This window comes from Manis pentadactyla, chromosome 7 (assembly GCF_030020395.1).
Source record: "Manis pentadactyla isolate mManPen7 chromosome 7, mManPen7.hap1, whole genome shotgun sequence".
Lineage (NCBI taxonomy): Eukaryota > Metazoa > Chordata > Mammalia > Pholidota > Manidae > Manis > Manis pentadactyla.
In genome coordinates, this window is record NC_080025.1 from 17,509,736 (window position 1) to 17,524,368 (window position 14,633).

Here is a 14,633-nt window from a genome sequence, read left to right on the forward strand (position 1 = left end):
AGGCATTGAAATAGAGCAGGTAAGCGGCTAAAGAGTATCTGGCTGAAGAGATGGGAGGGCTTACCTGGCTTGCTTCCCCATTAGGCTGTTAGGTCTTATAAACCTTTAGGACAGCTAGAGATTTTAGTTACCACACTACCTAGTGTTTGAAAACTACCTTTCTAATTGCAAAAAGGAATACAAACACATTCTGTCAACAGACAGCAGAGTCAGAGGCAGACCAGAGAGAGTCCTACCCATTGCTGAGTCCAGTTCGGAATATTTTGCATGCCTGGAATTTTCACAGATTGCAGAGGATCCCTCTGTGAGCAATTAAAGGGCAGCCTATAGATCCCAGAGTTTTCAGAAAATAACTCCTTTTTAGCTCAAAACATTTGGTCAGGCTTCTTGTTGAAGTCTGTACATACATCTTTGTAATTTTAAAAAATAATAAAATAGAGATGTAAAGGGCAAATGAGCACCACCCATGGCATATTATGAGCAATGTCCTGGGCCTCCGGCCCTCAGTGCTGCCCCGCTCACTGCCCTCTGCCCAGACCAATGGATTAATGCCTCCGTTCTGTCTTTGCAGAGTGAGGATTCAGATGAGGATGAGCCTTGTGCAATAAGCGGCAAATGGACTTTCCAGAGGGACAGCAAGAGGTGGTCCCGCCTTGAAGAGTTTGATGTCTTTTTTCCAAAGCAAGACCCAGTGCCCGGGTCCCCAGACGATGCCCACCTGCAGAACGCCACGAGCCACGAAAGCATGCTGACAGATCTCAGCGAGCGCCAGGAGGTGGCTTCCGTCCGCAGCCTCAGCAGCACCGGCAGCCTGCCCAGCCACGCGCCCCACGGCGGGGACGCCGCCACGCCCCGGACTAACTCAGTCGTCAGCGTCTGCTCCTCCAGCAACTTCGTGGGCGCCGAGGACTCCTTCTGCAGCCTGCCCTCTCCCAAGGAGCTGTCCAGCTTCAGCTTCAGCATGAAAGGGCACGAGAAGAACCCCAAGTCCAAAGCGCGCAGTCTGCTGAAGCGCATGGAGAGCTTGAAGCTCAAGGGCTCGCACCGCAGCAAGCACACGGCGCCTTCCAAGCTGGGGCTGATCATCAGTGGGCCCATCCTGCAGGAAGGGATGGACGAGGACAGGCTGAAGCAGCTGAACTGCGTGGAGATCTCCGCCCTCAACGGCAATCACATTAACGTCCCCATGGTACGAAAGAGGAGCGTGTCCAACTCCACGCAGACCAGCAGCAGCAGCCAGTCTGAGACCAGCAGTGCCGTCAGCACGCCCAGCCCCGTGACCAGGACCCGCAGCCTCAGTGCCTGCAACAAGCGGGTGGGCATGTACCTAGAGGGCTTCGACCCGTTCCGTCAGTCCACGATCAGCAGTGTCATGGAACAGAACTTTAAAAACCGCGAGAGCTGCCCGGAGGACACTGTGTTCTACATCCCGGAAGATCACAAGCCCGGCACGTTCCCCAAAGCCCTCTCCAACGGCAGTTTCTCCCCCGCAGGGAACAACAGCTCTGTGAACTGGAGGACTGGAAGCTTCCACGGCCCCAGCCGTACCAGCCTGAGCAGGGACAACAGCAGCGGCAGCCCCAAGGAGCTGCAGAGACGCAATTCGTGCAGCTCCATGAGCAGCCGCCTGAGCATCTACGACAACGTGCCGGGCTCCATCCTCTACTCCAGCTCGGGTGACCTGGCCGACCTGGAGAACGAGGACATCTTCCCTGAGCTGGATGACATCCTCGACCACGTGAAGGGGATGCAGAGGATCGTCAACCAGTGGTCGGAGAAGTTTTCCGATGAGGGGGACTCCGACTCAGCCCTGGACTCGGTCTCTCCGTGCCCGTCTTCTCCCAAACACATCCACCTGGATGTGGACAATGACCGAGCCACACCCAGTGACCTGGACAGCACGGGCAACTCGCTGAACGAACCCGAGGAGCCCTCGGACATCCCGGAACGGAGGGATTCTGGGGTCGGGGCCTCCCTGACAAGGCCCAATAGGTAAGAGCTGGTCTTCCACCTCCAGACTGGGGGAGGTGGGGGGCCAGAAAGAGGGCCACTTCCACCCACTATGCGGGGGAAACCGGATGAAGTCCGGCATTCAGCGCCATGTGAGTTCCTAAGTGACAAACCAGGAAAATCCTACCATACAAACAAGAATGGGTATTGATTAATGGGAACAGAGTAATAGTTTGGGAAGATGAAATAAGTTCCGTGGATAGATGGTGGTGATGGTTGTACAACACGAGCATACTTAATGCCGCTCCACTGTACGCTTAAAGATGGGTAAGACGGTAAATTTTATGGTATGTATATTTACCACAGGGAGAGAAAATAGCGTGGAATGGAAGTTGAGTCCTCTCAGTGCTTCCGCTAAGAAGCCAGTGGGCAGCCCACTGCCGATTTTGCGAGTACCTCTTGCAAAGCTTTTGTACCCACGCCCTTCCCCTCTCTTCCCCCACAGGCACAGGCTGCGATGGCACAGTTTCCAGAGCTCCCATCGGCCAAGCCTGAACTCGGTGTCCCTGCAGACCAGCTGCCAGTCTGTGGCCCAGATGAACCTGCTGCAGAAGTACTCACTGCTCAAGCTGACCGCCCTACTGGAGAAGCACACGCCGTCCAACAAGCATGGCTTTAGCTGGTGAGGGATCACGCCGCTTGGTGAACTAAATGAAAACGGTTTTGGTCAGCTCCAGAGGCTGTCCCAGCATGGAGAGTAGGACAGTTCTATCCTTTATGAGTATCTGTAGTCTGTCATCCTAATGCAGTCCATCCCTGCATTCTTGAAGCCACACTGAATCCCGCCTATTCATTAAATAAGCCAATCTAGTTTTAGGGAATGCCCAGCAGGATTGGTTGAGTGAGTTTTCAGCTCACCGAGTGACAAGTTGCTGGTCAGTGGGGATAATGCATCACTCTCCCAGTGCATCGTACAGGCACCTCCTTGCAGCGGCAGGAACAGCCCACCATAGGTAAATGTGTGTACCATCTCAGGTCATATGTATGGAAGGAAGGAAGGAGGGAAAATGTTTAGATCCTACGATGTTAGAAGAACAACTCCAAAGTGCTTGATGTACAGCACCTGGCCTCATAACCCTCTCCAAGTATGTTTTGGAAATCATATTTGATGTGCATATTTTCAGCATCACTTAAAAATCTGCCTGTGCTAGATAGAGAGTTTCGATTATGTTTTTTCCAACAGACTTAAGCAGTGAATAATAAACCTAAGGAATTCACTACACTAAAATATATGTGAAGAAAACACTCATTGGATGAACTGTTCACAATTACTTTAGAAAATACAGCCCTTGATGTGTATAACATGAGATGTAGACGACTGGACAGCCTGGGTCATGGATATGACCTAATGTGCACATATATTGGTTTGTCTACTGTCTCCGCACAGCAGAAACATGTCTACAGATTGACATCCCGCTCATTTTGCAGTGGGTATCCTTAGGTCTTTTCACTAATCTGAGTGTTAATTATCCAGTTAAAAGTGCCTTTTACAACTAGTGCCTTTTACAAAAGCAGCCCGTTTCATTAGGGGTGCGCTAGCCAACCAGAGATGCTTGACGTCATCAGCAAAGCAGCGTAGCGTCCTCTCTCTTGCTCCTCCTCTGCTCAGGACTCAGAGTGAGTTTAACTTCAGCATCAAAGCACCTCCTGTTCAAAGGCTGTTATTATGTGAGCCCTGCTAAATACAGAAGTTGTTTGTTCTGGATGACAGAAATAAGTATTGACCGGTTTATCCCACATGCTTCAGATTCTCGGTGGAGGTCGTAATGTGTTCTTTGCACATTCCACCACTGGGCTTTCTCCCCCAACAAAGCGAGTATTATGCACACTTACAGCCGTGATACCATATACTTAACTGTATGGAAATACAAATTTGGCTCTGCACTTCAGTTTTACCTTTCTTGGAGCTGTAAACAGTAACATTTCATGGCTGTTGGTAAGCTCTCAAAGGTCAAGATGGTCTGTCCTCTGCAGTGTTCCTCTGTGCTTACCATCATATTTTCCCCAATGGCTATTTAGAAGTACATATTTTGAATTCTCTTTTCTGAGTTGCCTTCTCCCTTGCCACCAAACTCTCAAGAATCTGAAAGTCCATAATATTTCTTGAGTTCTGGTCAGTTTTTCCAGTGAGTCAAAACCAAACGTAAAAGCCTCTCATTGTGGGATCCATGGAGTAAGAGGCAATTCTGCACAAAGTTCTTTTCCTGTTCAGCCTTGCCCTTTCTTGTTGCATTCAGAGGTCACTTGCAGAGCTGAAATTTCTGCTTGACAGCGTTAAGCGCCTGACATTGGTTTCCTGCTGCTGCCTACACTGCTGGGTCTGGACCTGGTTTTAGGACTCCAGGGAGCCTGGGTAGGCTCACAAAACCGTCATTGTTCTTTCCATCTCCCTTTAGAAACTTAAAGATTGTTTCATTCTCCAGGGTCATCAGCAGGAGAATTTTTTTTTTTGACTTGAGGTCATTAGTGTGGCCCCCACCATTGGGTCCTGGGGGTGGTTCTCATTGTGCTAGGCTGACATCATGTATTTGCTGTTTTCTCATCCAGCACGACCTGAGCTTTTTACCCTAAATATTTGGGATCTCATGGAGAACTCAGAAATGATTCATGTCCATTTTCAGTTCAAATACGGACTTGTTTTCCAAACTCTGTCATGAAACACCTAGTTAGGGTCTTGAATCTTGTATTCTGTGTCTCTTCCTTCCTACATCATCATTTTATAAGGAAACGCATCAGCTCCCTTAAGCATACAGACGCAATTCTCAGAGTTCACAGTGGAAGGAGAATCTCCAGCCTGGGACATCTAGAATAGTGCGACCAAGTGGAACAGTCTGTGATCACGGAAGTGGTTTGTATTTGAACAGTCCAAGATGGTAGCTGCTGGCCACAGGTGGCTAGTGAGAGCTTGAACTGTGGCTAATACAACTGAGGGACTGAATTTGCAATGGTATTTAATTTAATTTAAATAACCACCTTATTAGCATGGAACTAGAGCCCACCGGGTTGACCTATAGACAAGTAAATGTATCTCCCACTCTCAATGTCTTTAAATAGGGCTGTGCCCAAGTTCATGAAAAGGATCAAGGTTCCAGACTACAAGGACCGAAATGTGTTTGGGGTCCCTCTGACGGTCAATGTGCAGCGCACTGGACAGCCCTTGCCCCAAAGCATCCAGCAGGCCATGCGCTACCTTCGCAACCATTGTTTGGACCAGGTGAGAGTCCCACTTCGTCATGGGAACTCAGATGCATGCTGCTTCCTACAGTTCTATAGGGAAAATGTCGATTCCATCTTAACACTTAGCGTTTTTCTTCTGACAGGTTGGGCTCTTCAGAAAATCGGGCGTCAAATCCCGGATCCAGACTCTGCGCCACATGAATGAAAGTGCCATAGACTGTGTCAACTATGAAGGGCAGTCTGCTTACGATGTGGCAGACATGCTGAAGCAGTACTTTCGAGACCTTCCTGAGCCATTAATGACAAACAAACTCTCAGAAACCTTTCTCCAGATCTACCAGTGTAAGTGCTCTTTGATCCTAACATTGGTGGTGGGGAAAAGGGGAGCCAGCTGAAGACTAGCTTCCTCTGACCTCTCCCTTCAGGACCCACAGGACAACCTCTTGGAAACTCATGTCCTAAATTTCTTCCTTGACTCCTTGTTTGTGGAACAGGTTTCTGTGTATCTGTTGAAGAACACAAAAATACATTTCCCTTTCATCATTCGCTAATTATTGAATCAGCTGTATGTTTTTATCTTCTGACCCAGGAGCTCATTCGTATGTATGTTTCTAGAACAGTGTTACTTAAGATGCTTAAAAGAGCCGGTACCAAGATCTCTCTCCACCTCTTCTATGGAGATTTCAGTTGCTTCGCATCTCTCCAGCAGGGACTGTTGTGTTTAAAATGTCACAGGTGCCTGTGTGTTTTATCTTGCTGTAAAATGAATAAATAATCTTTTTTTCTGTTGTTCATCTCAGCTTCTGCCAGAAATACTTGGGAAAACAATGCCCATGCCCTCCTCACTTTTAAGTAAAGCTTAAAGCAAACAGTTGTCTAAATTAATGATCAAGATCAGGATTATGGCTTTTACAGCCTGTGTTTTTCTTGGCCCCGTGTGGTATTACCACAGAGTAATGTAACAGCGCTTCTCTTCGTGCTCAAATTGTCTTTAGAACTGGCACATTGGACTTTGTTTTATGAGAAGTGGAGTTGGTCTGGATTATTTCAGTATTTGTTTCATCCTTTCAGATTTTATGAAAACACAGGTCACTTTTTCCCCCACCAAGGTATTTGTTATGTATTGTAACCACGGAGCTGTTTAATCAGTTCGTCCTATGGAGCTGCATCTGAGTGACATGATTTTTCCACCACGTTGCCTCTTAAAAGAAAGATTTGCCTGGTGAAGAGACCTGCAGGTTCGGGTCAGCATTCTCTACACGTAAATTATTCTATGGACTTATTTCTCAAGCATGCAGTTTTATCCTACCCCTCAGTATGTTTTCTGAAACTTAAATTACACATTAAATATATCTGCTGTGAAAGTTGAATATTTTAGGAGCTTCTTTTTCCCATTTTAAGAATGGAGTGCACAGTTAAAATTATGGAATTCCCCAGAGATACTGGACATTTTATAGGAAGGCTAAGAAATCTCCGTCCGTATCCTCTTGTACATATTTTAAATAAGATCTTTCATTGAAACGTAAAAAATTAAGTGTATAATCTTTTCAGTAATTGAGAACGGTCCGCCAGGGATTTCTAAAAAGTGCTTAGGAAAGAAACACTGTTCCGTAAACCAAAAGAGCAGGCATGCTCGGGAGTGGAACCCTGAGTGGGATTTATGAGTATACCGGCATTGTAGGTGTTTAACAATTTTTACCTCTTCCACAGACAGGAAATACTTGAGGGTAGTGACGCTGGTAGCAATCCCTGATTTCTTCCATATTAACCTCAAGTACACTTTCTCCAAGTGCTTGTTCAGTGTGGGCTGAGGTCTTTAATGTCGATATTTGCTTTGGGTCCCTTCCCTGCAATGTACGTGGAAAATCACTGAGTTGATGGGGGAAATTCTGGTTTTGTGTAGATGTGCCCAAGGACCAGCGCCTCCAGGCGATCAAGGCCGCCATTATGCTCCTGCCCGATGAGAACCGCGAAGTCCTACAGACGCTCCTTTACTTCTTGAGCGATGTCACAGCAGCTGTGAAGGAAAACCAGATGACTCCCACCAACCTGGCCGTGTGCTTAGCACCTTCCCTTTTCCACCTCAACACCCTGAAGAGAGAGAATTCTTCTCCGAGGTGCGGTCCACTGAGATGTGCACACGCATGCTCTCTCCTTCGGACCCAGGCAGCCCACCTTCCCAGCTATCCATTCCTGAATCCAGCAGAAAGCAGTTTGACCTCCTTCCTTCACAGCCCCAGGGTGTGACTTCCTAGATAGTCTATAGTCACCAGGTTTTGAGAGAGAGATTTGGAATCGTGCTTTGCCATGGCACGATTGTAAAAAAAAGTGTTTACCCCCATCCTCCCCATGCCCTTGGCAACACTGTCGTGATTACACTTGCTGCCAGCAGAGACTCAGTGGATTTGCTCACCTAAAACACTGGGCTGGGGACAAGGGCCCTGCTGCCTTGGCTTCTGCACAGCGGTCAGCAAAGCCATGCCCTTGGCCTCGCCAGAAGGTGAGAGGAAGTAGGTGGGTGTAACTTTGAGCCTCAAAGTTAGGACCTGGCCTAAGCCAGTTGTTCGCAGTTTCTCCTTAGATGTAGACAAGATGGGAGTGGTTGCAAAAGAAATCAAGGAATGTGTAAGATAGCAAAGGCTAATGTTTGCTCTGCCCTTAATTCCGTCCAGGCACAGGACTACACCCTTGACATTCAGTATCTCTTTAAATCTTCATAAAAATCATGGGAGGGGAAGATAGTATCGATTTTGCGCCACAAGATGAAAGTGAGGCTGCAGAGAAGGTCAGTTATACTAAGTACATGTCTGATAGGAGGAAACGGCAAAGCTAGTTGGAGCCTCTTACTTCTGTGAACATTCACAAGAAGACCACCTCGTGGAGTGTGTGTAAGAGGTGTCATTAACTGTACTTCACCCCACGTAACAGATCCATCCAGTCGACTCCTTTCCTGAGCAATAAAGGGACTGTACCAATATTTCTTAGCTAGAGGCATGGGTCCTAGTGGTACTAGGTGAAGTCAGCCTTGCTTCTCACAACCATACAATGCTTAAATATCCTTTTTAACTAGTTCTAGTCATTGGCTGGTGCATTCCAGCTTTAATGGGTAGAGAACTAAGGGTGAGCAGAAGAGAGAGATCAGATAAGATTAAGACAAAACCTCTAGGAGACAATAGATTTCTCCCTCACCTTCAGGAGGGGCTCCTATTTATTTAAACCAGAGAGAATAGCGACACTGTTTATCCCACTGTCCAGGGCTTCCCACCCACACCCCCTTGAAGCTGCCTTCCTCTCCACCACATTCGCAGAGACTTTACAAGCCATCCTAGTTAAACAGGAGTCTGTTTAACTGATGACTTTAAATAGCTGGATTTCATTGAAAACAATCTCTTTCATGTTTTTTGTGCATTGTTGTTAAACCTGAGAAATTTTAGTGACCTAAGTAAAGCTCTCTTGAACCATTATGACAAATAGGCTCCCTTGAAACAGTTTTTTCTCTCCTTTGGGTTTCCTCAACGCATTGGTTAAAAATGTATAAATATTTGAATCTTTCTCCCCCCTTGCTTCTTCCACGTAGGGTAATGCAAAGAAAACAAAGTCTGGGCAAACCAGATCAGAAGGATTTGAATGAAAATCTTGCTGCCACTCAAGGGCTGGCCCATATGATTGCTGAGTGCAAGAAGCTTTTCCAGGTAAGGAATTTGGAAAACTGGTTATTTGTTAAGGGTAAATAGTCACTTGCCCTCCTACTGTGACTTTCCAGTGATGAACATGTTACACAAGAATAAGCTTTATAGATGCTTTTATGAAGGTGATGTGTGTGTCCTCACGCTGCCATTCATAGTGAACAGAGATGCCCCTCCTTCTGTTGGGAATAGGCATTGCATTGCCCACCCTGCTTCGAGAACCCTGTCTGTTGTTTCTGCCCCCACGTCCGGCAACGGTCAGCGAGAATGAATCCAGGCAACAAACCTCCTTGTGGCCTCTCCTGTCCCTCCCAGGTTCCAGAGGAAATGAGCCGATGTCGGAACTCCTATACTGAACAGGAGCTGAAGCCCCTCACGCTAGAAGCGTTGGGACGCCTGCATAATGATGAACCAGCTGACTATCAGCACTTCCTCCAGGACTGTGTGGATAGCCTGTATAAAGAGGTCAAAGACAAGTTTAAAGGCTGGGTCAGCTACTCTACATCTGAGCAAGCCGAGCTCTCCTACAAGAAGGTAAGTCTTCTCCCTGTCGTCAGCCGCACAAGTTCCAGTGGCCAGGACTTGGCTTCAGCAGGAACGAGAGCCTTTTGCCAACACAGCTGTCCGTGGGGACCTGTCACCCGCTCGTTTCCTTGTAGAGCTGGGCAGACAGGTGGTCCCCATTCCCCAGGTAGGAGAGGAAAGCCGTCCAGCAGGAAGTGACGCTCATCTAACACTCCCCAGAGGAGTCCAACTAGCTAATGGATCTTGGTGCCACGGACTCGCACCTGAGTTCTTGGGATGCTTTACTAGAGGTGTTGAGTTTTAGGGCATTTTATGATGTGCTTACATTTTTTTCATAAGTTATCAGAATCCTCTTGTACTCACCTCTGTTCTCATCACTCTTCTCTTGGCCCTTTCATGAGCAGGGAGTGTTTGGGGGGCAAAATTAACCTGAAACCTCTTGAAGGCATCTAATGTAGCTTAGCATGATAGGCCAGAGGCAGTGTGTGTTTGATATCACCTTTACCATTGTGGAAGGAAAGAAACAGAGCATCTGGATGCCCATGCAGGCTTTGGGGTACAAATAAATAATCTTACTTTATTGCATGGGCCCTAATATCGGTCCCAGGAAAACAGTTATAACAATTTTGACCAGAAAAATCAGCCAAAGGCCAGGCATTCTGGCCTGCTCTTGAATGTCCTTGGGGACAGCAGCCTATTAAGTCCAGAGCCAATCACTGACCTCTAAACATAGGCCCATGTGCTCAGCAATTTGCCTTCAAAGCCTCGGTGTGTGTGAATTATCTGAGCACTGAAAAGACATGCTCTTTTCAGGTGAGTGAGGGACCCCCTCTGAGGCTCTGGAGGTCAACCATCGAAGTTCCTGCTCTGCCTGAGGAAGTCTTAAAGCGCCTACTTAAAGAGCAGCATCTCTGGGACGTAGACCTGCTGGATTCAAAAGTGATTGAAATCCTGGACAGCCAAACTGACATTTACCAGTACGTCCAGAACAGCATGGCGCCCCACCCTGCCCGGGACTGCGTCGTTCTGAGGTGAGAGCTCCACCGAGGCAGGGAGGAACGTGTCTGTCACTGACAGTTATAAGATGGTGACTGTCATTTAAAGTGGAGCAGGTGCCTCTGGAAAAGGGTTTTAACCTTTCCAAATATGGGGAATGTATCTATGTTTACTCAAACAGTGTGTTCAACCCCGAAAGTGGTTTGTATTCTTTTGGAATTGAACTCAGAAATAGAGGCACCATCGATGGAATATGCTCATGCATAGTGTATTCTTGCCCCTTTTAGAATAGATTTTCTCGTTAGAAACAGCTAGTGAGCACCTAAGCCAGGAAATAACATTTGGGGCCCAAGTGTGAGCTCTGCATAAAGCTTATTCAGATGTAATTCACAAATTCTCTGGAGACATTATTGAAAGAGGAATTCCAAAAATCTTTGAGTAAATGTCACATCATTTGTCCAGAACTTTTCCAACAGAGCAACATTCATTTGGATGTCCATATTCTAATACATTTGTGACATATGAAAATGGTTTTCGGTCACACTTCAAATTTGTTTTCTGTCACAGAACTGACTTTGAGAGTCTATGTACCGGCTGCAGAAGTGGCTCTGTACAGAACTATTCATATTCAGGAGGCCTTGCACAAAGCTCAGAGGATGCTGGCTGCACAGGGCAGGGCCTCCCATGGCCACTGACCCTGCCCCACAGCTGTCTCCTTGCAGAGTGAGGCCCCATTGTAAACTTGGCTTCCAGGAAATTCCATCTTTTTCCCCTCTGGTTTTGTGTCTACAGGACGTGGAGGACTAATCTGCCCAAGGGGGCATGTGCCCTTTTACTCACCTCCGTGGATCATGACCGGGCCCCTGTGGTGGGCGTGAGGGTCAATGTGCTCCTGTCCAGGTACCTGATCGAACCCTGTGGGTCAGGGAAGTCCAAACTCACCTACATGTGCAGAGCCGACCTAAGGTATGTGCTGATACTGACTTTTTGACACGGTGATGGTCCCAAAGAAGATTGAGACTTTTTGTCTGATACAAAGAGTGGCTTAAAAGACTACACTATTGTGTCTTTTGTACTTGATGAAGAGTGGTACTCACAAAGTAACACCTTCATGTTTCTTGGGCTTTTGGGTACTGCTTCCTAATGCCGATCCCTTAGAGAATATGGTACTAAAGCAAGGTGGGTGTAGCAGTTCTGCCACAAATATAAAGCCATAGGAAGTGGGAGTTTGACCTAGCAAGCAGATGTTTCCCATTTTATACTCAAAGGTGTTTGAATAATGTGACATGCCCTTTCATTAATTAGGCCTAGACTCCGTGCCATAGATGAATGTGTATTTATAAAGGAAAATTAGTGAAATGCAGCAATACAGACCAAAAAACATGAACCTTTGAAAACTTTCCAAAGTGGCTCTCATGTCAAGTAAATTCTCATCTGCAATGTCTACATCTTGGTACTTTTTCTACTATCTATGCAATCTGTTTTTGTTATATGTGCCAAAGCTTTCTCTGAATAATTTCACTCAGTTCTGTACTCAGTATGTTATTCCTTGACAAACTTCTAATTCCAGAAGTGTAATGGGTGTGCCAAGAGATTACCTGGGGATAGTGAGAGTAACCTTTACTTCCTCATTTTGCTAATCAGAAGTGCATTCAGAGCTCCCTGCAGATACCTCAGAGCCCTTCCAACTTGACTAATTCATCTGCGCTTCCTTTCTGTTACAGAGGCCACATGCCAGAGTGGTACACAAAATCTTTTGGACATTTGTGTGCAGCTGAAGTTGTGAAGATCCGAGACTCTTTCAGTAATCAGAACACTGAAACCAAAGACACCAAATCTAGGTGATTATGAAACAAAATAACTGCGTTCACCATCCAGGCACTTGTTTTTAGAACCTTGCCAGTCCGTGGGAGTTGTGCGTCTAATGCTGAAACAAAACTAGCAAGTTGGAGTGTAGGAATTGACTGTAGCAATTTGACACATTTTTAAAGCTGCTTCCTGTTTGTTTAAGGCCTATATCGTAGACCTTGACTGGAATATAAGACTGTGCAGAAAAAGGTGTTCTTATTCAAATTGCTTCTGAGAAGCAAAACTCTATAAAATACAGTAGGGAAGATAATGAAGATGTTGGTGTATGTGTACCTGTGTCATTTTATTTGCAGTGTGTTAAGGGACTGGTGTAGCCACTGGAATAGTTGGTACTCTGACATGTTTCCTCACTGAGATGAGCACAGAAAGGTTTGCACAGAGGAGTGTGTGTACGTGTGTTTGTTGTCGGCTGAATGGCTTAGATGTGTAGGTAGGGATACAGTGTCTGGCACACTGAGATGCCTCCAAGATGGATAGCAATGCTTGTGATCCAGTTTAACCTGGAATATCTGACTACCTATGGATCCATCCAGAAAGGGAACCCAACCAACACCCTTGTCCATTTCTTAATTTTTTCCAAGTTATTAAGTGTATTCCTTCTTGACAACCTCTTCTTTACCTTAAAAGTAACTGTAGTAAATGTACTGTGGTGTCCCACGTGAAGTGCAGTTTGCGTTTAGACCTGATTGCAAATAGCAATATGGTTTTTGACCAGTGTAGATTAGCTCAAAAATGAAACCCCATCCCTTACTAGCTCCAAAGCATTGTTTTGTTTCATTTTAAGCAGAGATGTAAAACCTGAACACTCTCCCTAACATTTACTCCTGAAACAAACATCAAAACTTTTTGCCTTTTAGAAGTATTCGCATTTTCATGTTTATAACAGAAACAATGTCATTAAGATACTATGTGTGGGAACATGGAACTGTGTGTGGCCGAAGGAAATCCCTGTAGATTTAACCCAGCTGCACAAGTGGTTTCTTGTTGTTATTAACAGCATTTCTGAAATACACGTTTGTTCATTGGATTTGTCCTTATCAACACGAAGGTTTTCTGGTTTTGTGGCTTTTTTTTTTTGCTTTGTTTTTCATACATTTCTTTTTCTTCTCCTTTATAATGATGCCCTTGGAATGTATTTTAGTGGTAATGAAAATATTGTAGTAAAAACCGAAAAGAAAAAACACCAGCATGATTTTTTGGAAGGGAAGTCTTTATACAGGTTTTACTGTAATAGTTAAAGATCGACTCAAGAGACAGTATTAGTGAATCTATTTTGTATGGATCAAAAGTGAATAATGTATGAATGAGAATTGTAAGAAGGATTTTTATTTTGTTGTAACATATTTAGTTACCATTTTCAGTGTTATTTCAAAGGTTCTTTGAAGAATTTGTGGGGGGCAGATTAGAGTTTTAAAATTTGAGTATTTTGCATATCAGTGTTCCTCGTGGAGATATACTTATATTTTCAGTTTGAATGGCTTTCAGATTTGTAAGATTGTATGTTGTATATACATTACTATTAAGATAAAAGATGTCCACATGTCCACTGTGCTTTCAAACATAGATTAAGCATGATAAAGATTATTATTTAAAATATACTTGTATTTATACCTCAGATATTCTTTTGGGTTTTGTACCTCAAACCTTTTTTTTTTTCCTAATGTAAATACACTTTACATGAATACAGCCTAAGTGAAAAAATTAAAATGAAAGAAGAGGTTTATAACTTGCTCTATATCTGTACAGAATATAATCCGTAAGTGCACTATTAAACGTTAGGAAAAGTCTGGCCTGCTTTCCCTTGCTGTGCCTCTCACCCGCACCCCGAAGACCACAGCTTGCCTCAGCTGAAATGAAAATGCAGATTTGCCGAAGGAAAAAGCAGACTACAAATCATTCCAAGGCCCAACTGCTACTGAGCCACTCACTCACAAACAGGAAACCCTGGTGAAGGTTCAGGAAGCACAGAGATTCTCCTAACAAAGGTCGTTAGGAAACGATGCTGAGAAAGTTACAAGAATAAGCAACAGAAGGATGCTCATAAGCAAAGCCGAGGTCACGGATGAATTCCACAAAAGGTCTCTTTCCCACTGCTCAGCCTTCCTGTGGAAAAGATTCCTTACATATTTGACAAGAGGAGAGTTCAAAGGATGTGAACATTTTCAAAAACTCTGCTCAAGTCATCTAACATGATTTTGCCGCAATTTACTAATTGTGACCGATTGCCTACATTGTAAGCTCTTTGAGGGCAGGGCTTCTTTCCTGCACATCTTTATAATCCCCTCCGGCTGCTTTCAGTGTTTTATACTTGTAGGCACCTAATAAATTTATTATTTGCCGAAAGGACTTGATTGAATTAGCTTCTGTTAT

At 45.2% G+C, this 14,633-nt stretch overlaps 1 protein-coding gene across 8 annotated transcripts in view; it reads left to right on the forward strand.

Moving 5' to 3' along the window:
* DLC1 (DLC1 Rho GTPase activating protein) overlaps positions 1 to 14,609 on the forward strand; it is a 333,929-nt gene extending 319,320 nt beyond the window's left edge. For all 8 annotated transcript variants that reach the window (XM_057505150.1, XM_057505151.1, XM_057505152.1 and 5 more), the window contains 10 exons: positions 572 to 1,992; positions 2,456 to 2,632; positions 5,065 to 5,224; positions 5,331 to 5,529; positions 7,091 to 7,304; positions 8,765 to 8,879; positions 9,189 to 9,407; positions 10,212 to 10,429; positions 11,187 to 11,360; positions 12,119 to 14,609. In XM_057505150.1, the coding sequence (XP_057361133.1) occupies positions 572 to 1,992; positions 2,456 to 2,632; positions 5,065 to 5,224; positions 5,331 to 5,529; positions 7,091 to 7,304; positions 8,765 to 8,879; positions 9,189 to 9,407; positions 10,212 to 10,429; positions 11,187 to 11,360; positions 12,119 to 12,239 (3,018 nt within the window). In that variant the 3' untranslated portion in view covers positions 12,240 to 14,609. The remainder of the gene's footprint in view (positions 1 to 571; positions 1,993 to 2,455; positions 2,633 to 5,064; positions 5,225 to 5,330; positions 5,530 to 7,090; positions 7,305 to 8,764; positions 8,880 to 9,188; positions 9,408 to 10,211; positions 10,430 to 11,186; positions 11,361 to 12,118) is intronic.
* Positions 14,610 to 14,633: the final 24 nt, after the last annotated feature.